At 43.8% G+C, this 22,533-nt stretch overlaps 1 protein-coding gene across 4 annotated transcripts; it reads left to right on the top strand.

The window, feature by feature from the left end:
• The first annotated feature begins 2,415 nt into the window (after nt 1–2,415).
• On the top strand, nt 2,416–22,300 carry LOC114052971 (tumor necrosis factor receptor superfamily member 14-like). Of its 4 annotated transcripts, none has more exons than XR_003570333.1 (7): nt 2,416–2,515; nt 4,962–5,087; nt 9,266–9,421; nt 13,229–13,319; nt 13,923–13,947; nt 16,540–16,607; nt 17,100–17,186. XR_003570333.1 is itself a non-coding variant. In XM_027875779.1 (7 exons), exons 1-7 carry the CDS (start codon nt 2,437–2,439, stop codon nt 21,937–21,939), a joined length of 801 nt encoding a protein of 266 aa, XP_027731580.1. In that variant the 5' UTR covers nt 2,416–2,436; the 3' UTR covers nt 21,940–22,300. The 4 variants fall into 4 exon arrangements, 3 of the variants coding, with proteins under 3 accessions (XP_027731580.1, XP_027731582.1, XP_027731589.1); XM_027875779.1 differs by lacking the exons at nt 13,923–13,947; nt 16,540–16,607 and adding exons at nt 20,510–20,529; nt 21,790–22,300 and having other exon boundaries at nt 17,100–17,278; XM_027875781.1 differs by lacking the exons at nt 4,962–5,087; nt 13,923–13,947; nt 16,540–16,607 and adding exons at nt 20,510–20,529; nt 21,790–22,300 and having other exon boundaries at nt 17,100–17,278.
• Nucleotides 22,301–22,533: the final 233 nt, after the last annotated feature.

The raw sequence follows: 22,533 nt of genomic DNA, 5'->3' as shown, positions 1-22,533 counted from the left end.
GTTCTGGCCCCTGGCCCCTTGGGTCTCCGGTCAGTTCCTGTTCTTCATCTCACCAATTTGGATCAGGCCGTGCTGTGGGCCTGAGCCCTATCCAATTTTGGAGGCTCCAGAAAAATGTGTATTTTTCTAAGAGAAAATTCATTAATAAAGCCAGATGTGTGTTTGTATGCTGGAGACAATTGTTTACTTAAAAATATGTAAACTAAGAAATGTAGTTTTCTTTTTTTCCCTCTGTTTTTGTAATATGTGTTGAGAGGCTGGTTTGGAGGTGGATACTTTCCTCTTCTTATAGTGGTACCAAGAAGCTGACCCCAGGCTCTGCTGAGCTCTGGTCCGATGAAAGTGGCGCAATAGGCAGAGCCCTGGGTTCAGATTCCTCTTCTAGCCCTTACCCTTTGTGTGACAGTGGACCAGTCACTTAACCTCTCTGGCCTCCATGTCCCCATCTGTAAAATAGGAGAAGTGTACTAAGTGATCTCAGAGGGGGTCTCTTGTAATTTTAAAGCCATGATGCTACCATCCCTGTAGGCTACCATCCTATGAGGAAAGCCCCCTTTGGGGTCTGCTCCTTTGGACTGTGGAGAAAGAGGGGATGACTTTGATTCAGGCCCCAGCCTCTTCGACCTGCCTCTGCTGGGCTTGGTCCACTTGGCTGCCCATCCTCACTGCCCTATACTTATGAACTAGATTGAACCAAGAGGCAGCCAGGTGATGCTTCCCAGGCCTTGTTGGACGGCACCAAGCTTCTCAGAAATGGAATCAGGGCAGCAGGAAGAGCAGTAGTTCGGCAGGCAGAGGCCCCAGACTGAAAAGTCTGTCTCTGTTACTTCTCTGTAGGACCTTGGGCATGTCACCTCACCTCCCCTCCCCTCAACTAGAGTGTGAGCCCTGTGAGAGCAGGGACCATCTTTGCCTTTCTTTCTGTCCCAGGCCTTATCCCAATGCCTGGCACACTTGGGTTGTTGTTCAGTCATTTTCAGTCGTGTCCAACTCTCCGTGACCCCATTTGGGGTTTTCTTGGCAAAGAGATTGGAGTGGTTTGCCATTTATTTCTCCAGCTCATGTTACAAATGAGGAAACTGGGGTAATCAGGGTTAAGTAATTTGCCCAGGGTCACACAGCTAGGAAATGTCTGAGACTGTCTTTGAGCTCAGGTTTTCTTGACTCCAGACCTGGCAGTCTATTTACTGTGCCACTTAGTTGCCCACCTGACACACAGTAAGTGCTTAATAAATGCTTGTTGACTATTCTTGACCTCTCTGAGAATGAGCTTTCTTTTCCCCAAAGTAAAGGGGGCAGATCAGAAATAAATGTCTTTTTGAGGGGAGGCAGGAATGGACTCCTTTGGCAGCTCCATGAGGTCTATGACTCCTGGCCAAACCAAGTTTGTAAATGCATAAAATAAAAGAAAGAAGAAAACTAACATTTATTAACTCCCTAGTTTGTGCCAAGCACTGTGCCTTTAAGCACTTTATCTCATCTCATATTGATTGCTGCCCTTACGGCCCTCTTTTCCCCACTCCTTTGGAGATAAACAACTGTTAACTGTTTAGATGGAGCACTTGGATAAGCAGCCAGGTTAAAAGAGACAGTAATTCCCTTTTAGGATTCTCTGGCAGGGCCTTCACATACCTTATACCCTCTCCATGGCCTCTCAGGTTCTGATCAGGCTTGTGGGAGACAATCCTACAACATCACTTGGAGAGGGGCAGAGTGGATGTAGTCTGGAAGACCTGAATTTGAATCCTTCCTCACACATTTAATAGGTTAACCTTCCAGCCTTGATTTCCCTACCTGTAAAATGGGTTTAGTAGTAGTACTTCCTTCACAGAGTAGTAACACTCAAATGAAAAGTGTGTAAAGTTCTCCATAAATCTTTAAAATGCTATATTAAATGTGAATTAATCATGATTAAAATTACATCATATCTGCATCCATGCCCCTCTCTCCTTATACTCTCTCCCTCTTCCCCCGAGCCTTCCCAAGTTGGTGCATTTTAAAATTACAGACTGATTAGACCCTCTCTTAGAGATTAAACCACTGGATCTCAGGTCCAGAACTGGAAGGGGTCTCTGAGGCCTTGAAGTCCAATCTCATTTTACATTTGAGGAAACTGAGACCAAGAAAGGTTAAATGAGTTATCCAGGGTAGCATAGTAAGTAAGTGCCTGAGGCAGGATTCTAACTCCAATCTTCTGGCTCCTATTCCTGTGCTTTCTCCAGTATGTCCTGCTGTCTCTCCACCCCCTCATTTTACAGATGGGGAAACTGAGGCCCCAAGAGGGTAAGTGGGTAGCCCACAGTCCTCTAGCCAGTGAGTGATAAGGTCAAGATTAGAACCCAGTTTTCCTGACACCCTGGACTACACTCTCTCCCTCACCCTCATTACCTCCTTCTTTCTTTTTCCAAGATATTCAGCATCATTACAACTCAGTTCATGCCCTTCAAGGAGGCACAGGAGTGTATGGTAGGAGAGTACAAGGTGGATGGGCAATGCTGTCCCACCTGCCATCCAGGTAAGTCAGAAAGTTTCCTTCTCTAGGACAAATCACTCTCTTCCTCTGGCAAATGCCTGCTTATTCCAGGCTCTCTTCCTTTCTTCATGTATCCATTTGAATTCCAGAACCATAAAATCTCAGAGCTCAGAAGGGCCATGGAGGGGCATCTCAGAGCTCAGAGGGGCCATGGAGGGCATCTAGGAGCTTAGCAGAAAGATGGAGGGGCATCTAGCCTGATCTTTTCCCCAACATAAGAATCTCTTCTTGAATACTTTAGGAATGGGATGCTTACTACCTTATAAGGCAGCTGTTCTTATTGATGGACAGGACAAATTTATTCAGCCAACAGGCTTTCATTGAATGCCTCTTGCATGCAGAGTTTAGAGTTAGTTGTGGTCTAAGGCTATAAAGCATTTAATGCAGGACTGTCTGGGCTGGAAGGAGGACAGTTGGGTGGTCATTGAGGTTAGAGAGGAAAAGGGAGAAGTCCCCCAGGGCACATCTCTGATTTCCTCTGCCTTCTCCATGGAGTTCAGAGCCAGGTGGGACCTAGGACACTTATTCAGCAAATGCTGATGCTGGAGAGACTTGTCACCTTTGTCTAGATCCCTGATTCCATTCAACTCATCATAATTCCCTGTTCCTGGCCCTTGGACCCTTCATGCCACTCCCTCATCTGTGCATTTTTCTGCATAATGAGGGGCCCCTTATGTCTGGAATGCCTTCTTTACCTCAGCCTTGTGGAACTCCTGAATGCCTTCAACAGAAAGCTCAGGTATCACCTCTCCAGAAGTTCTTTTCTAATTCTCTCTCATTTTTTAAAAGTAGTGTTTATTTTTAACATTAATTTAAAAAGATTTTTTGAGTTCTAAATTCTCTCCCTCAGCCCTTCCCCTACCCATTGAGAAGGGACACAATAAGATGATATCAATTACACGTGTGAAGTCAAGCAAAAAATAGTTCCATATTAATCATATTGCAAAAAAAGCAAGAAAAAGAAAATGAAGAAAAATATACTTCATTTTGCACTAAGAATTCACCTGATTTTCTCTTTCTCTGTCTCTTCTCCCTCCTTCTCTTCCTCTGTCTCCTCTTTCTGTCTCTTCTTGTGTCTGCCTCTGTATCCTCTTCTCTTCTCTCCCCCACCCCAAATCACTCTATGTATTTGGTATGAATTTGTATTTATTTATCTCTCTGAGTATTACATTCCCATGCTAGAATGTAATCTCCTTGAGGGCAGAGACTGTGTTTTTCTTCTTCTTTTTATCCAGAAGAACAAACTTGTGCGTTGAAGATTTATTGTAGTTCAATGTCTGATCTTTATAATCCCATCTGGGGTTTTCGTGCAAAGATACTAGAGGGATTTGCCATTTTCTTTACAAGATCATTTTAACAGACGAAGAAGCTGAGGTAAACAGGGTTAAGTGACTTGGCCAAGGTCACACAGCTAATAAGTGCCTGAGGTCAGGTTTGAACTCAAGTCCTCCTGATTTCAGACCTGGTGCTCTGTCCACTGTGCCACCTAGCTGATCGGATCAAGCGTTACAGAAATAAAGCACTTAATAAGTTTCTGTTGTATTTCATTGCCTGCTGAGGCCTTGGGAATGTTGTTCTGAATAAAGCCTAAAGCAAACAAACTTTGATTCTGTATCTTGTACCTCCAACTTCACCCCCCTTAAGACCCACCCTCCCCTACTTTGTGTTTTCCCTTTTCCCCCATGGCAGTGCCCATCGAGGTCAGACTAGATGGGGCCTAAGATTCCGGACCTGCCTTGACCTAAATTTACTGCACATCGGGGTGGGATGGGATCTCAGGTACCAGCCTGACTGCTGGAGCTCCCTCTCACTGCCTGTGTGACCTTGGGCCAGTCACTTAGTTTCTACATCTATAAAACAGGGGCATAGGACTAGGTGACTTAGAAGTCTTCTGTGTTCTGAAGTTGTCCTATCTCTGAATCCTGTGTTCTGAGGTCCTTCCTAGCTCTGACATTCTAGGTTCTAAGCACTCTCCCAGCTCTGACATTAAGGCTCATCCCTGCTCTGACAGTCTACGTTCTGAGATCCTTCTTACCTCTGACATTCTCTGTTCTAAGAGCCCCCCTACTTCCAACATTCTGTATTCTAAGATTGCCCTTCCACCTCTGAATTCTAGGTTCTGAGGTCCCTCCTAGAGTTCTTTATAATTTTGACACTCTAAGTGCTTGTTCTGAAGTCCCTTTCAGTTCTGACATTCTGGGTTCTAAGGTCCTATGGGTTGGGGTACGAATGTGTACTATCCTAATTTTCATAGCAAACCATCCTAAATTTCATGGGTGGCCTTGGTAGCTTCCTGGGTCTGGGCTAGGGTGTGCATATGGTAGCATCAGGGTAGTATGAGGCGGGGAGAGTGAGGCTGGAGTGGAGTGTCTTCTGCAGGGAGGTAGCCTGTGCCTTGTTCTTGATGCTGACTCTTTAATACCATTAGGTTACAGGGTTCAAGAGACATGCAGTATAATAACAGGCACCACGTGTGTGCCTTGTGATCCTGGGACCTACACAGCACACCAGAGTGGCCTGAAGGACTGTCTCCAGTGTAAAGTCTGTGACTCTGGTAAGGAGCGTTTCAGAGGCCTTGGGGTCAGCTAGGATCCTGGATCTTATCCAAAATATGTCCTCTCCTGAGTTCTGATCTGAGTCCTCTAGTTTCCCTGGAAAGTGGGAGCTGGACCCAGAGAAAGTCTTCAGTCTTGGGCCTACCCAGACAAGATGGGGTGGGGTTAAGTCGACGACACAGAGAGTTGGAGCTGGACCAGATTAGGAAGAGAGTCAGTGAGAGTGCTGTGCTGGTAGGTGGGAGACTTGGGTTCCATTCCAGGCGTTTCTTTGTGCGACCTTGGACAATCACGTCCATTCTATGGACCTCAGTTTGCCTATCTGTAACATGAGGCACTTGGACTAGTTCCTTAGTTTCTAGGGCGTGGTATTTTTCACCTAAGAAACACAGGATAGTTTATTCACACAACCCTAGAACACAGACTATCTAAGCTGGATGGGACCTCAGAACAGAGTCCTTAAAATGTCTAGGATTCTGGAGAAGGCTATCAGCAGAGCTGGTCCTTAAGAACTTGTGAAAGAGGTTGAGTTTGTCCCTAGAGCCCTGCAAACACCATCAATGCACCTGTCTACACCTTCCTGACCTCTAGCCATTGGAGTAGGAGGGTTGTCTCATGACCTGGTGTTTCCTCCTGGCTGCCCAAAACCTCTCCCTATAACCCCCAGCTAGGCTTGTCCTCCCCAGCCATGCTCTGGCATTTCTAATTACCTCTCCATCTCTCTGCTCTCTTCTGATGATTCCCCTGCCTTCAGTTGCCTGCCGGGGAGGAATTATGCTAAACAATTAATTCACACTAGAATGTGGATAACTGATGATGTTGCCCTTTCTTACGGTATTTAAAAGGTAGGTTCTTGTTCACTTAAAGGAATGAATTTCTAAAGATGAGTTTTCACCACAGTGATGGAGGATGGTTTTCAAGAACGAAGGACATCCCCTCCCCACGATCCTACCCCACTTTAGCCCTGAAGCTCAGGTGGGTCAGGGCTACATCAGTCTGGAGAAAGGGGTGTGTATCCCTGTTGGTGGGGGGATGGCAGAGAGAGAAGGCAGGTGAATGATGGGTGGTGGAGCTGGCCCTGCTGCCCAGCTCATCTACTTTGGCCCTTAATATTCTGGAACTTTGACTTCTCTATTTGAATTGGCTGTTCTGCTTAACTGGGAAATCTGCTTAAGCGTGTCAAATCTCTTGACAGTGTAAAGTCCTGGGGACTCTCCTTGTTCCTGCTCCCCCGTTTCCCCTTTCCTTCTCACCCCAGGCACAATGCCTGCTCCCCTCAGAGTCTCTCCCCTCCCTAGCCCCTATGGAAGGGATCCCAAGATTACAGATCCAGAGTTGGAAAGGACCATACAGGACCCTCATTTTACTGAAGAAACTGACCCCAGAGAAGTTGTGACATGTCCAAAGTCACAAGGCAGCAAATATTAGAGTCAGGATTTGAATTTAGTTCTCATGAATGCAAATTAAGAACTTGCTCACAGATTTTCTTCTTTCCCTTGTTTAGTCTCAGGCACATCTCTTTTTAGAGTTTGAAAAGGTTTTCGTCCCCAATATTGACATCAGGTAATGGACCTGGAAGAGTCCTAGATGAGAAGTCAGAGACCTGGGTTCAAATCCCAGCTCTGCCATTTACTATCTGTATGATGTTGGGCAAGCCAGTCAAGAAATACTCAGTAAACACCTACTATGTGTCAAGCACTGGGCTGAGTCCTGGGGATACCAAGAAAGACCCTGGAGAAGCTCACAGTCTAATGGGGGAGACACCATGAAACAACTCTGTACAAACATGACATAGGCAGGATAAAGTGGTGATAATATCAGAGGGAAGGCAGTAGCCTTAAGGGAAATCAGGAAAAAGTAACTAACTTTTCTGGGCTTGCATTTGTTTATCTTTAAAATGAGAGGGTTAGGGGGCAGCTAGGTGGTGCAGTGGATGGAACTCAGGACTTAGAGTCAAGAGGACCTCAGTTCAAATCCAGCCTCAGACACTTGACCCTTACTAGTTGTGTGACTCTGGGCAAGTCACTTAACCCCGATTACCTAGCCAAAAAGAAAACAAAAATGAGAGGCTTAGATGCAATAACAAATCAGGTTCCTTCCAGCTCTAAATCTATTCTCTATGCATTTGACTAGGAGACGGGCTCTGGTAGACAAGTGGTACAGTGGGGAGAGCGTTGGGTCTGGAGTCAGGAAGACCTGAGTTCAAATGTGACCTCAGATGCTTCTAACTTTATGATTTTGGAGAAGAAATCATACTCCCAATGAGGTCCTCAGCTAGTTGGGGGGCGGGCTGGGGCTGGGGGGTGGAAATACCCAGCAATGTCTTCAGTCTCAGCTGCATCTCACAGAAAGCCACCTGTCTCTGCAGGGATTCCCCTCTTGCCAAGGGCAGGTCATCAGGGAATAAGAGGGGCAAAGCCTGCATTAATGTACCTTATCATGACAGTGGAGGTACCAGGAACACTTTCTCTGCTCCCTCCCACCTGCTATTTCTGCTTCTGCTGACTTAGAACGGGGACAACAGCTTCCCCAAACCTTGAGGGCGGCCTTGGGGAACCATTTTCTGTTCCTACTTCTAGGTTCAGAACTCAGCTCTGTGCAACTTAGAGACAGGCCTGGCTGGAGAGTGTCTCTCCCAAGCCCACCTCTCCACACCATGCCTTTCCTTCCCTTAGTCCCCAGCACACACATTCAGTCCAGGATCCCTCGACTCTACTTCTCCAAGAAGGTCGGATTCATAGGATTGTGGGATTGATAAACTGAGAGAGCACTTGGAGCTTATCTTACCTCGGTCTTTTTCTGCTTCTGTGACTGTGGGCAAGTTACTTCCCTTGGCTTCAGTGTCCTCAACTCTAAAAGGAAGAGGTTGGACTTATTGGTACCCAAAGCTCTCTCTAGTCCTAGCCTTCTGCAGAGGAAATTAAGGCCAAGTCAATCAGTCGACAAGCATTTATTAAGTATCTACTGTATGCCAGGCACTAGACTAAGTGCTGAGAAGGTAGGAAGAAAAAAAGGAAGGAAGGAAGGGAAGGAGAAAAGGAAGGAAAGAAGAAAGAGGAGGGAGGAAACAATTATTTATTAAGGGCCTACTATGTGCCAGGCACTGTGCTAAGTGCTGGGGATATGCAGAAAGGCAAAAGACATTATGTCTTCACTAAGGAAAAGTGATATATGAAGTTGCACAGGTAGAATGTTTTCTCCTTGAAGGCAGGAATGGTTCTCCCTTTGTCTTTGTAGCCCATCCTCAGCACAGCGCATTGTACTTTCTTTCTTCTTTTTCTTTTTAGAGGGTGATGGTGGGGTCACCAGGCCTGTGATGTTACTTGCCCAGGGAAGAATATTCCTTCCATCAAGGCATGTGGGTGCTTCATCTGCAGCACATAGTGTAAGAGAGGCCCAGAGTGACCTGTCCAGGGTCCCTCACTGCACATCATCTGGGGCATCATCTGAGCCCAAAGCTGGGTGGACCACCACAGGGTGCCTCCTCCCTGGACCCTTCCCAGCAGAGGCTAGGTGACCTTGGGTTGGGAGTGGGATAGAAGGGATTCTTGTTTACAAGTGAGTCGAACTAGAAGGCTCTGAGATTTTGCTGCCGCCCTCCAGGACCTTCTAGTCTAGGTGAGGATGAAAGATGCAGTCAGCACTCATGGTCCTGTGGAATGGGCTGTCATCAGAGGCCATGGATTTCCACTCCCAAGTCATCCTGGCCACCTCGCTATCTCTTACTCTCCATATCCAATCTATGTTCAAAGCTTGTTCAATTCATCTTTTCCGGCACTTTCTGATTATGCCTCCTTCTCTCCTCTGACCCTCATCCTCCCTGCTGCAGACTCTCTTCACCTCACACTTGGGTCATTCCAATAGATGCTCTATCCTCGCCTCCATCTCATGGCTTCCCTGACTTCCTTCAAATACTAGCTAAAAGCCCACCTCCTACAGGAAGCCAATCCCATTCCCCCTTAAGTCTAGAGTCTTTCCTCTGTTGATTATCTCCAGTTCATACTGTAGGGATCTTGTCTGTACATATGTGTTTGCATGCTGTCATCCCCATTAGACTGTGAGTTCCTTGGGAACAGGGACTGTCTTTTGCCTTTCTTTGTAAGATAGTAGGTCCTGAATAAATGTTGACTGACTGACTGACCAAATGTCTCCTTCTTCTCTTTGTTCTTTCTTTTAGCATTTGGCTTGGTGACCAGAAGGGCATGTTCGCCCACATCCGACACTGTGTGTGGCTGCTCTTCAGGGTATTTCTGTTCCAACATGAAAGATGATGACTGTGAGATGTGTGTGACTCATCGAGTCTGCACCCCTGGCCAATACATGAAGTCTAGAGGTGAGCCTGCCCCATCTCCCATCCACCCAGGCACCCAGAACTATTGCTGCTTCAGGCTGCTGCCCTGGAAACCTAAGAAATGCCTAGCCCTCCCTCAGCTCAGACTGTCTCCCTAGAGGCAATTGTGGTACAGTGGGAAGATGGTTGTGTCTGGTATAAGAGAGCTTGAGTCCAAAACTTAGCTTTGCTCATACTGTCCATGTGATTCTGGCCTCTCTGGACCTCAGTTTCTTTATCTGTAAAATGAGAAGGTTGGATGATATGACCTCTGAGTTCTCTTCCTGATGGAAATTTATGAGTCCATGATCATGAAGTCTGGTTTCAGGTCCCCTGTCTTATCTCCATGGACCTCAGACAGCCTGGGGCAAATCTGGAATTAGGCAGGGCTAGGAAATCAACCAAAGCCTCCCTAGTGGTGTCCTCCTCCAATGTGCTTTGGTGGCACAAAGTGACCAACTCTTTGTTTTGTCTTTTTAAATGAAATATTTTTAATTGACAAAAACCTATCCTTTCATTTCTACCTTTCCTCCCCAAGTGGAAAAGAAAAAGAACAACAGAAACCTTTACAGCAAATTTTATGTGCGGTCAAACAAAACACATTCATGCATTGGCCATATCCAAAGAGAATATTTGTCTCCATCAGCACCTTGAGTCCTTCATCAGGAGGTGGGGGGGCATGTTTAAGCATGAGTCCTCTGGAATTGTAGTTGATTATTCCATTGATCTGTGTTCTGGAGTCTTTTTAACTTGTTTGTCTTAACAATGTGATTGTTACTATGTAAGTTCATACAAGTTTTCCCATGTTTCACTGAAATCATCCATTTTATCATTTCTTATGGTGCAACAGTATTCCCTTACATTCATGTACCATAATTTGTTCAGCTAGTAGTGGTATCAGTGGGTCAAAAAAGATGCAGAACTTAATAGCTTTTGAGATGTCGCTCCAAATTACTTTTCTAGACTTCTTCTGGACTGGTTCACAGCTTCACCCACAGTATATATTTGCCATTTTCCTTTTCTGTCAGCCTTCTCAATCTGATGGGTATGAGGGGGAACTTTGAATTTGCTTTAATTTGTGTTTCTCTAATTAGAGATTTAGAGCATTTAAAAAATATGGCTATTTATAGCTTAGATTTCTTCCTTTGAAAACTGCTTATTCCTATCCTTTGACCATTTATCATTTAGAGAATGGCTCTTATTCTTGTATATTTGAATCAGTTCTGTGTATATCTTGGAAATGAGACTTTCATCAGAGAAACTTGCTGCAAAGATTTCCCACCCCCACCCCCATCCCCAGTTACCTGTTTCCCTTCTAATTTTAACTGTTTGGTTTTGTTTGTGTAAAACCTTTTAAATTTTATATAATTGTAACTGTCCACTTTATCTTCTGTGATCATCCTTCTCCCTTGTTTAGTCAGAAACTCTTTCCCTGTCCACAGATATAATTGGCAATTTCTTCATTGCCCCTTTTCTTAGTTTATCATGTGTCCCTACATTCTTGTGATCCCCAGGGCAGCTCGGTGGCGCAGTAGATAGAGCACCGGCCCTGGATTCATGAGGACCTGAGTTCAAATTCAACCTCAGACACATAACACTTACTAGCTATGTGACCCTGGGCAAGTCACTTAAGCCCATTGCCTAGCGCCCCCCCTAAAAAAAAGTGATACCCAAATAGTTCAAATTCTAGCAAATACTACTAAGTTGGAGGTATAATTAATATTATTTCACTTGACTAAAACAAGGATAAGTATAGCATCTGCTATGTGTCAGACAGTGTGCTAAATGCTTTATAAATGATATTTCATTTGATCCTTGCAACAGCCCTAGGAGACAGATTCTATCCTTATCCTCTTTTGGATTGCCTGGAAAAGTTCATCAGTATTGTATGCAGTCCATCATGGCATGCTTGCCTGGGTTCTGTATAATAGACAAAGTTCTTGTGCTTTCCCAGTCACCAATGGAGTGAAACAGGGCCATGTGCTTGCTCCCATGCTTTTTTAGCATGATGTTTTGAGCCATGTTGTCAGAAAACTTCAACAAGAATGAAAATGGCATCCAAGTCAGCTACTGCACTGATGGTAAATTATTTAATCTGAAAGGACTACAAGCCCAGACTAAAGTTGAGGGAGAGTTGGTCCGTGACTTTTTGTTTACAGATGATTGTATACTCACTGGAGGCTCTGAAGCTGAGATGCAACAAAGTATGGATCAATTCTCTGCTGCTTGTGCTAATTTTGGCCTAACAATTAACATAAAGAAAACACAGGTGCTCCACCAGCCAGCACCACACCATCCGTAAGTGGAACCATCAGTTACAGCAAATGGAGAAATTTTGAATGCTGTGGATAAGTTCACTTACTTTGGCAGTATGCTTTCCAGGGATGTACACATTGATAATGAGGTTGACACACGCATTGCCAGAGCTAGCTCAGTGTCTGGGAGGCTCTGAAGGGAAGTGTGGGAGAGAAGAGGTATTAGACTGACTACCAAACTGAAGGTCAGCAGAGCCGTTGTGCTGACCTCAATGTTGTATGCCTGTGAAACCTGGATGGTATACCAGAGCCATGCCAGGAACCTGAATCTCTTCCATTTGAATTATCTTAAGATGATTCTGAAGATCACCTGGCAGGATAAATATCAGACACTGAGGTCCTTTCTCAAGCTAAACTGTCAAGCATTCAGTGTTTATTGTAGAGAACCCAGCTTTCCAATGGGCTGGCCATGCTGTTCAAATGTCAAACATAAGACGGTCTAAAAGACTCTTTTACAGAGAACTCACACAAGGCAAGTGCTCACACAGAGGTCAGAAGAAGCAATACAAGGATACTCTCAAGGTCTCTCTGAAGAGTATTTGGACTTGATTTCATAATATGAGAAACTCTGTCAAAGGACCTCCCAGCATGGCATGCTCACATCAAAAGCCCCGAGCTCCACAAATGAAGTAGAATTTTAGTAGTTCAAAAGAAAGGTGAGATGAGCAAATTAGGGACATCTCCACTCCAGTTGTTCATATGGACTGTGGTAGAGCCTTCTGAACTCCTACTGGTCTGATCAGCCTCAGTTGGACACACTGTACCTTGACCCCAACAGAGTGGTGTCATTTTGGTCTTCTTCAAGAACAAAGGATAACAAGAAACCAATCATACTTCATCCTGAATCTCCAGTTTCTTTGTAGAAGTGGGTGGTTGTGGGTATGGAACATTACACATAACATTTCCCTATTTTTGATAGGTTGATTAGTTTGCTGAACTACTTTCTCCTTTTTTAAAAGATTCTGCGTTATAAGAGATGGCTCTCCAGGTAAGATAAGGCCATAAGGTGTATGCTGGAGTCAGCCTGAACTGCTCTCTCAAGAGCTGATTGTTAAATTTTCAATGTGAGGATTGGCACTTCAGAAATGGGGAAATAGTATAAATCAGGGCTTAATTTATTGCTTTGTTAATTGCTTAGATTTAAGAAAGTGATGGATAAAATGTTAATAATGTCCATTAAACAGTAAAAACATAAAAACATGCCCTATGTTCCTTATTTTCTATCCCAGAGAGTTGGTTGTTAAAAATTTACTAAAAAGGGGAAGGAAACTTTGGGTAATGTAGGTGATGTAAAAAATGAAATATATTAAAAAATACGTTTCTTGCCACAGACCTGGGAGTATTTCATAGAGTTGTTCTCAATACTCTTTACTCTGACAAAGAGCTTCCAGGGAAGGGACCAAATAATCCAGGGACACTGTTCTAGCCATCATGTTTTGCTATAATCCTATTACTACGCTCAGCACCAAATCTCCCATGTCTCCTTCTCTTTTAGGCACAGAGAGAAACAACACCATCTGTAAAGAGTGCCAGGCAGGGACATTTTCCCCCAATGGGACCCTTAGCCAGTGTCTGCCGTGGACCAAGTAAGTATATCACACTGTCTGGAACTCGGTGGTTCATTCTTTTTGCTAGTTCATTTAGAGTGTTTTAAACAAAAATTCTGACTTTAACAAACACCAAATAAAACAAGTGTTTCCATATACAAAGCAATAAAAGAAAGAAGTCAACAAAAGGGGTGGGAGTGGGGTGCAGCTAAGTATTTAACAGCTAGATCTCTGAAAAATAAATATACACAAGAGACACTTTTCAGTTTATTCTGCATCAGCAACATTTTTTTTTGTCATTTTCTTAAGTCTAGACATTCAACAAAATAACAAATCAAGCCCTCATTTGTAACATTTGCCAATTTCAGAGGCATGAATGCTCCCCCTGAAATTTAACAATTGACTTATGGATTGAGCTGATTCCAGCACACCTCTGAATGTACAGCAAACTATGAATCTCTATTCTAAACAGCTTTCATTTCCTCCTAGGCATAAAAGAAATTGAACATGTGCTTTCAAAGTTGTTCTCCTTGTCTACTCTTCCTTCTGGTCTTCCTTGTACTGAATAGCTGCTGTTGTTATGGTTTTTCCCTGAAACTGAACTAAAACCTGCCTCTCTGTGTCTTCTCTCCATCACTCCAGGTTCTACCCTCTGGGGCCAAGCTGAGTGAGTTTACTTCTCTTCCACTTAACATCTCTTTAAATACTTGAGGCAACCTTTGAGGCCCTCAAAGCCATCTTTCAATAGCTTCTCACAAGCATGGTTTGGAGCCCTGGTTGCCCCAGTAGCATGAAAAAGGCTTTGGAGTCAAGAGAATGTTGTGAGGGCTATCCTGTTCTTGGGCCAGGGAGATAATATTTAAAAAGCGCTGGCCCGTGGGAGATGCTACATAAATGTTAGCTGCTATTATCAGTAATTTGAATTCTTTGTGCCTGGTTTTCCTCATTTATAAATGAGGAATCCCCTGAATTCCCTTCCAGCCCAGAATCTATGAGCCTATTGTGCCCTCTTGTGGAATCTCTCCAGCTAACTGAGGAACTTTCCAAAATGGGACCCTGAACACAATTCTTCAGATGTGCACTGGCCAGGACAGTGTCCATGGGACAGATATTACAGCAGTTCCTTTATTCTAAACTCGCCAATGTGGTCTAAGGCTAAACTTGTATGGCTGGTTTTCTAATTGCGCTGCTGACTCTCAGGGAGTGTTCAGGGTGCTCACACTCTAGGACCTTTTCCTGGATTATTACCTAGTCCCATCTCCTTCTTAGGATGGTGGCATGGTAGAATGGAAAAGGCACTGGCTCTGGAGCCAAAGGAATAGGGTTCAGATCCTGCCTCGATTGTTCGCTTCTTTTGTAACCATGGATAAATCATTTTGATTCTCTGGACCTCAGTTTCCTTATCTTCAAAATTAGGGGATTGCAATGGGTAGCTTCTGATGTCCCTTTTAATAATAATAGTAATAATAATAATAAATGGGCAGCTGGGTGGCACAGTAGATAGAGTGTTGGGTGTGGAGTCAGGAGGACTCATCTTTCTGAATTCAAATCTGTTTTATTTATTTATTTATTTATTTTTTTACTTTGGCGATCGGGATTAACTGACTTGCCCAGGGTCACACAGCTAGCTGAGTTCAAATCTGGCCTCAGACATTTACTAGCTGTTTGACCCTGGGCAAATCACTTCATCCTGTTTGCCTCAGTTTCCTCATCTGTAAAATGAGCTAGGGAAGGACATACAAACCACTTCAGTATCTTCACCAAGAAAAGCCCAAATGGGGTCACAAAGAGTTGGACATAACTGAAATGATTGAAAAAAAAAACACAACAATTAATAAATTAATACTTAAGTAAAAATAATGATTACTATTGAAAGAGACATTGAGAGAAGAGATACTAGGCTAGAATTATGTCTTTCTGCTCCCTTAAATGTTATTAGTTTAGGGAATATCATTATATTCAAACTAACTTCTGATCACTTTGTCATTTTTTCAGCAGGAAGGAGAACCCCAGTAGTAATGAAATTAATGTAGTCTTAGAGACCCCAACTGGGGAGAGAGAGAGAAGCCTCTACATGGAGCTGAGGCCCACCGGTGGTATGGGCTGTCATGTGGCTCACAGAAAGGAAGACTAGAGATCTCTAGCCTTTCTCCCACCTGCCCTTGTTTAAGGAAGATTTTAGTTCCTGCCAGAGCAGGAGCAGGAAGTTGGGCGAGAGGCCACCTTGTTCTTCTCAGAGAGCTGGGGTATCAGGCTAGAATTATAACTATCTGTTCCTTTAAATATTATTAGTCTAGCTAGGGGATATGACCAGGTTCAGTCTAATTTCTGATCACTTTGGGAAAAAGGAAGCGAAACCCCAAGTCTCTCTTCAAAGCTTAATCCCTCTCCCACCTAATATCAATTCCACAATGAACACACCTCACAGAAAGCAAAGACACCCACTTATCTAAATTGTAGCAAAAGGGAGACCAGAGGACATATACATAGAATATACACCAGATAATACAGAGCGAAGTAGCTTTTCCATCAGGAGTGGATAACCCAGTTGACCAAAAGAGGGTTCTAGATCTCACCCGAAGACAAACTCCCCCAAGTCTCTGGTCTAGCAAGCTGGGGGGAGGACGCAATGGAGGCTGCTGGCTCCTCTCATGGTTCACAGAGTCTTTTCTTCAGCAACCTGAATTGGGGTTGGTCTCTTCCATGTTCCCTCTTGAAGTTGGAAGCCAGAAGTAATTTGATGCTTGAAGAGTCCCCCCAAAAGACTTGAGGCTGAGGAGTCCTGGAAAGGATTGATTAAGACTGGAGTCCTCCCACCAACTCTGCCCAGCCAACTCCTGCAGGGCAGGGCATTCGTCTCCACCAATAAGGAGAGCGTCTCATACCAATGGGCATTGGGACAGGAGTTACAATCACAGCAACAGCAACAGCGAATATTTACGTAGCACTTTCTAGGTGCTGTCTCCTTTGAGCCTCAGAACAACACTAGGCAGTGGATACTATTATTAGCCTCATTTTACAGATGAGGAAACTGAGGCAAACAGGGGTTATGCGACTTTCTCAAGATCACATAGCTAGGAACCGTCTAAATTAAGATGGGAATTCCCATGTTCCTGACTCTCGGTCCAGCACTCTGTCCACTGGTGTCCACTGGACCACCTATTTATCTCTGGCTCTATGATCTTTTTGAGTTGATTTTTTAAGCCTCATTGGAAGACATTGATTCATTCAGTGCTATTATTTCTCATCTTACTCTTAGCTCAGGCAGTGGGAGATACAGGACTTGCCTTGGAATCTGGAAGCCTCAAGTTCTGTCTCCTAGACATAGTAAGTTGTGTCTCACAGGCAAGTCACACCCTCAGTGCCCTAGCCAGCAATCTAAGGCTCTCAGTTCCTGACAAGTCCTGCATGAGGGGAAGGCATTTCCTACCAGGCAATTCCCCACACTGATGAAATTGCAGTTCTGGGCCCCTCAAAAAAAAAAAAAAGAGAAAAAACCCAACAACCTTGTGTTATGGTTCTAATTTGTTTAAATCTTTTTGGACCCTGCCTCTGGGCACACTGGCTTTCCACGCAATCCAACGTGTGTGCCCTCCCTCTGGGCTTTGTGTTGTCTACAAGCTGGAGAGATGTGTGCTTCTGTCTTTACCTACTTCTATCCCTCTAGTTGGGATACTCTGTCTCTCTTTCTGTAAGTTTCTTTGGCTGCAGAGTTGCATGGCAGACTGCAACTGGGGGAGGATTTGGGTCACTTGGTTTCGCTGGGCTGATGAAAGTGAATTCATATTCAATGACCCATGTTCTTGTCTATCTTCCTAGTTGTACTGCCCAGAGTTTATCTGAAGAAAAGCCGGGCACCAACACCACGGATGCATTGTGCTCAGTGCAGAGTAAACCTCACTTCACATTAATTGTTATCATCATCCTCATCATCATTATCATCCCCGTCATCATTTGGATGGTATTTCTTAGAAGGAAAAAAAAAAATAGAGAAAGAAGTAAGTAGGGACATAAAGAGGGAGGAGAGGTGGGGACATTGCCCTAAGACATTGACCAAAATTGGAGTCCTTTAGGATTGTAGGAACAGTATCTCTCAGTACCTAAATCATATGTTCATTCAGTGAATCTAGGGAAATGTCAGCTGGAAGGCAGAGGAGTGCTTCCCCCTGTCCCCCTCCTTCCTCCTTCCTCTTCCCTACCTTTTCCCACTTAAGTGAGGACGGGCTTGACTCAGGTTCAGTCCGTGGTACTTGCCCCCAGGCACAGACATTCCTAGTTATATTTCTGCTGCTAATCACTAGCCTGTTAAATTCACACAAAGTCAATCTAAAAGAGATTTCTTATCACCACAACTTTGTGAAGTGAACTTGGAAAACATTCCTTTCTCCAAAAGGAGGTAAGGATTGTCAGCAGAGAAAGATATAAAATAGATAAGTAGATAGCTAGCTAGCTGGCTAGATGCCTGGCTGGATAAAAAGATGGATGGATGGATTGAAATATTGAAAGATGCTGGATAAAATGCTAGATGGATGGAAGAATTTGACCCAGAAATCTCACTATTAGGTCTGTTTCCCAAGGTGATCAGGAGAAAAGGAAGAGAACCTATATGTCCTAAAATATTCATAGCAGATCTCTTTGTGGTGGCAAACAACTGGAAATTGGGGGAATGCCCATCAACTGGGGAATGGCTGAACAAGTTGTGGTACATGATTGTGATGGAGTACCACTGTGCTGCAAGAAAAGATCAGCTGGTTGATTTTAGAAAAACAAGGAAAGACTTGCATAAATCAATGAAAAGAGAAGTGAGCAGAACCAGGACAATGTCATATACAATAACAGAAGTATTATTTGAAGAATAACTGTGAAGGATCTAGTTATTCTGATTATTATAAACACTCAAATCTACTATAAAGAACCTAGGAAGGAAGATGCTATGTCCCTCTAAGGAAAGAACTGATGAATAGAAATATGCATAGGATGGTTTTACATATATTTATAGATCTATGTCAAATGATTTCCTTCTCTTGTGTAGGATGGGGAGGACAGAGGGAGATAGTTTGGAACTTAAAATGTAACAAAAGTTATAATTAACATTAAATTAAAAAGATACATGGAAGGAAGGATAGAGAGATGACAGAGAAAATGATGGTTGGAAGGATGATTGAATGAAAGGAGGAATGGGTAAATGGATAGACAGATAGATAGATGGGTAATGGAAGGATAGATTATAGATGGAAATATAGATGGATAGACAGATAGATGGATAGATGAATAGGTAGGTTATAAATAGATAAAGCATTTATTAAACACTTACTATATTCCAGGAACTATGCACTTTAATATATGCTACACATGTCAAATCAACTCAAGTAGCATTTATTAAGCACATACTATGTGCCAGGCACTGTGCTAGTCACATATACATACCCAAAGCAAGTTAATTCAGCTACTGAATTTATCTCAGGAACCATTTATCAATTGCCTACTACGTGCAGAGCATTGTGCTCAGAAGGCAAAGTGAATGCAGAGTTCAATTCAATAAACATTCATTAAGCTCCTCCTCTGTACAGTACAGTAAACAACAGTACAACAGTAAAACAGCTCCCATTTTCAAGCAGCCTACTGGCTGGTGGGGGTAGTGGAATTCCCCATGGACATAGAGAAGCAGACTGTATGTACAAGATCCTGTTTTGGCAGGAGCGAGGGACAAGAACACATCAGAAATGAGAGTTCCTCACAGGTAAGGGCTCTCTCCCTTTTGTCTTGGTCTCTAGAGTACCTAGCATGGTTCCTGGTATAGGGTAGGTGCTTAATAAATGTTTTGTACATTGATTGATGCAGTCTTTGCCCTCATGGAGCCCACAGAAGCTGAAAAAGTTCCTTGTAGCTATCAAAGTCAATACTTTGGTGACTTCAAATTTAGAAACGGGTGTGTGTCCCTGATTGATGTGGGACTTTCAGATGTTGGTTACACAAATAAATTATATAACACACTGGCCCTCTGCCCAGGCTGAGTCTAGATGGAACAGAACCATGGGAACCCTACCCTGTGGAGTTGGGCATGTGTATTTAGGAATATAGAGAAGGGGGATGGAATAGAGCAGAAGTGCTACGGCCAGATCCATAGAACAAGGCTCAGGGAATGACTGGTGAGGAAACTAAGGGTCTTCCTGGCCTGGGCATCAGAGCCCTGGAAAGCCCCAGAAGGGAGCGCATTCTACAGAGGGTCAGTGGCTGTGGGACCTCAGAAAGGTCACTTCCATTTCTAAGCTTCATGGGATCACAATGTGGCTGTAGGCTCAAAGATTTAGGCTGGAAACGATTGAGAGACCTTTCAGTTAGATCTATTCGTTTTACAGAGAAGGAACATGAAGTCTAGAGCCACTAAGTGACAGCTAGGTGGAGGAGTGGAGAGAGCACCAGGCCTGGAGTCAGGAAGATCTGAGTTCAAATCCAGCCTCAGATATTTGCTAGCTGTGTGACCCTGGGCAAATCACTTAATCTTGTTTGCCTCAGTTTCCTCATCTCTAAGATAAACTGGAAAAGGGAATGGCAAACCACTCAAGTATCTTTGCCAGGAAAATCCCAAATAGGGTCACAAAGAGTCAGATGTAACTGAAAATGACTGAACAACAACAAAATATGCCAGGGCACATGCTGAATTCAGGGATACAAGAACCCTCCATCCCTGCCCTCAAAGAGCTACCATTCTAATGAGGCATGCGACAGGCAGACCACCATGTATATATACAATACATTTAGTGGTAAATGAGAGGTTCTTTCAGAGGGAAGGCATTTGCTTTAAGGGGGATCAGGAAAGACCTCCTGGAGAAGGTGGAATGTGAGCCTTCTTACATGAAGGCAGAGGGGAGGGGGGCAGCATTCCAGTATGGGCAGCAGCTGGGGAAAAGACATTCCTTGTGTTCCCTGTTGGAATATAAGACCTTGAGTGAAGATATTGTTTTATTATTGTACTTCTAACCCTAGAACCTCGCACTGTGCCTGGCATATATCAGGCACTTAATAAGCTCATGTTTATTGATTGACTACCCAAAGTCACTAGATGGTATCAGAGGCACTATATGAACCAGGTCTTTTTGATCCTGAGCCCAGGGCTCTATTCACTGCACCCCATATAGATGTTTCTGTAATTCTATTTATCCATTCATTATATGTCTGAAAAATGTTATTTATCCTGCTTCCTGACACTCACCTTCTTTGCATTTCAGCTTATGACATAAAAGGAAGGGTGAGTAACTTTTGCCAAATCTATGGATTGATCAGTTGGGTTGACTGACCCGACATCTTTCTGCTATGTGGCTGCCTGGGGGTCCCCCACTCTTCTAGCTGAGAACACCACTTCTATATATCTTTGGTCTATGACAGCAAGCCCTGAATGGATCAGCTCGGCCAGTGATTTCTAAGTCTATCATTCCATTTAATAGGAGACACCCTTCCATAAAACACACAAGGATTCCAGACACCCCATTTTAGGAAGGACGTTGATAAGAGAGGAAGGCAGCCTGGATGGTGATGGGCCTCATACTCCTACCATATGAGAACTGAATGAAAGATCTGGGTGTGTTTAGTCTGGAGCAGGGAGGGAGCAAAAGGGACACACGATAGGTGACTTCAGATTGTTCCTTAGAAGATTTTCTTGTTCTGTTTGGCCCCAGAGGGGAGACCCAGCACCAATGGGTGGGAGTCACAAAGAGGGTCACCTACGATCAGGCTGAAAGTCAGGACAAGCTTCCTAAGCATTCGAGCTGTCGTCAAGTAGAACCTCTTGTCTCAGGAGGGAGCTGGTTCTTCTTCCTGGATGTCTTCAAATGGAGGCTGGAGAAGTGAGCTCTGGGGAGCTGAGAGAGAGAGTTCTTGCTCAGGTTTGGATGGGGTCATTGCCTCTGAGGCCCCTTCCTGCTCTACATCTATGACCCTATGATAGGGAAAAGCCATGGGAAGTCCTAGAAATGAGGGGTTGTATGTAAGGTTGTTTGATCTTGGATAGATCACTTTCTTTTTCTGAGTTTCAGAATGCTCCTGTGATACGTAAGGGCTGGGTCAGTGATTGCAGTTATCCCTTCCACATGTGGGGTTTAGGGGTGTGACGCCCCAGTGATCTGGAAAATTTGTGTAAAATTTTTTGGCCTTCCCTTTGTACCATCAAGGAAGTCTGAATTTCAGTGACAAAATATGTTGATCTTATATAATATTATACAGATATTTTATGCATTTCTGAGTTTCTAAACATTTTCTGTGTTCTTTGCTGACCTTCCGTGTAGCCTGCGGCTTCTGCAAAACTCCTCAAAAATTCCCATTTAATTTCTCATGCCAACCTGCAACAAATCAAATCACAATGGAGAAAGCTGAGATGTGGAAGGGATAACTGTATTTAAACACACACACACACACACACACATACACACACACAGAAACTTCCCTGAAAAAATTGGAACAGTCTCAAACTGACTTCTTCTTACTTCTCCATCTGTACTTGCCTATGTTGCAGGCTGAAGCGTCAGACCCTGATAAGATCTGTGATCTCCTCGAGGCTGATGTGTCAGTCATCAACTTGCCTGTGCAAGAGACCAGACAACAGGAAGAATCAGATGGAATAAGTAGAATAAGGTCCAAGAGTCAGGACAGTCGGGAATCTTGATGATGTTCTTGGGAGTGCAGTGAAACGCCAAGGCCAAGTCATACTCTCTGTCTGCCATTGGGACAAAGCTCGTCTCCAGCAATGGAGGCCATCACCTGCTTGTACCTCCTCCTAGTTCTGTAGCAAAAAGTATTCCAGATGGCAAGGGATATCTAAGGGAGACCAAAAGTTTCACCAGCAACTTCCAATTTTAATGTCCTGTCCCAGAGTGGAGCATGTTAGAAGAGGCAACAGAGCCCGAGTTCTGAAAGGTTAGATGAGCTGTGAGTGTAGGCCTGATATGAACAGTCTGTTTTCTAAGGACCAATACAAAGAAGGTGGCTGGCCACCTGGTGGTTAATATAAAGTTATTTTGTATGTATTATGGATATATTTATTTTTGTTGTTACTATTTAATTATTCAGTCACGTTCTACTCTTTGCGACCCCATTTGGGATTTTTTTGGCAAAGATACTGGAGGATGGAGGAAAATACACAACAAAACACCAAACAATTGTAGCTTAGAATGTGAATGGGACAAATTTACCCATAAAATGGAATAGATAGCAGATTAAAAATCTGAATTCAGCAATATGATGGTTTTAGGAAACATTA

This window comes from Vombatus ursinus, unplaced genomic scaffold (assembly GCF_900497805.2).
Source record: "Vombatus ursinus unplaced genomic scaffold, bare-nosed wombat genome assembly UNPS02003861.1, whole genome shotgun sequence".
Classification (NCBI taxonomy): domain Eukaryota; kingdom Metazoa; phylum Chordata; class Mammalia; order Diprotodontia; family Vombatidae; genus Vombatus; species Vombatus ursinus.
Note: the sequence above shows the minus strand (reverse complement) of the source record. Positions and strands in the feature narration are given on the sequence as shown.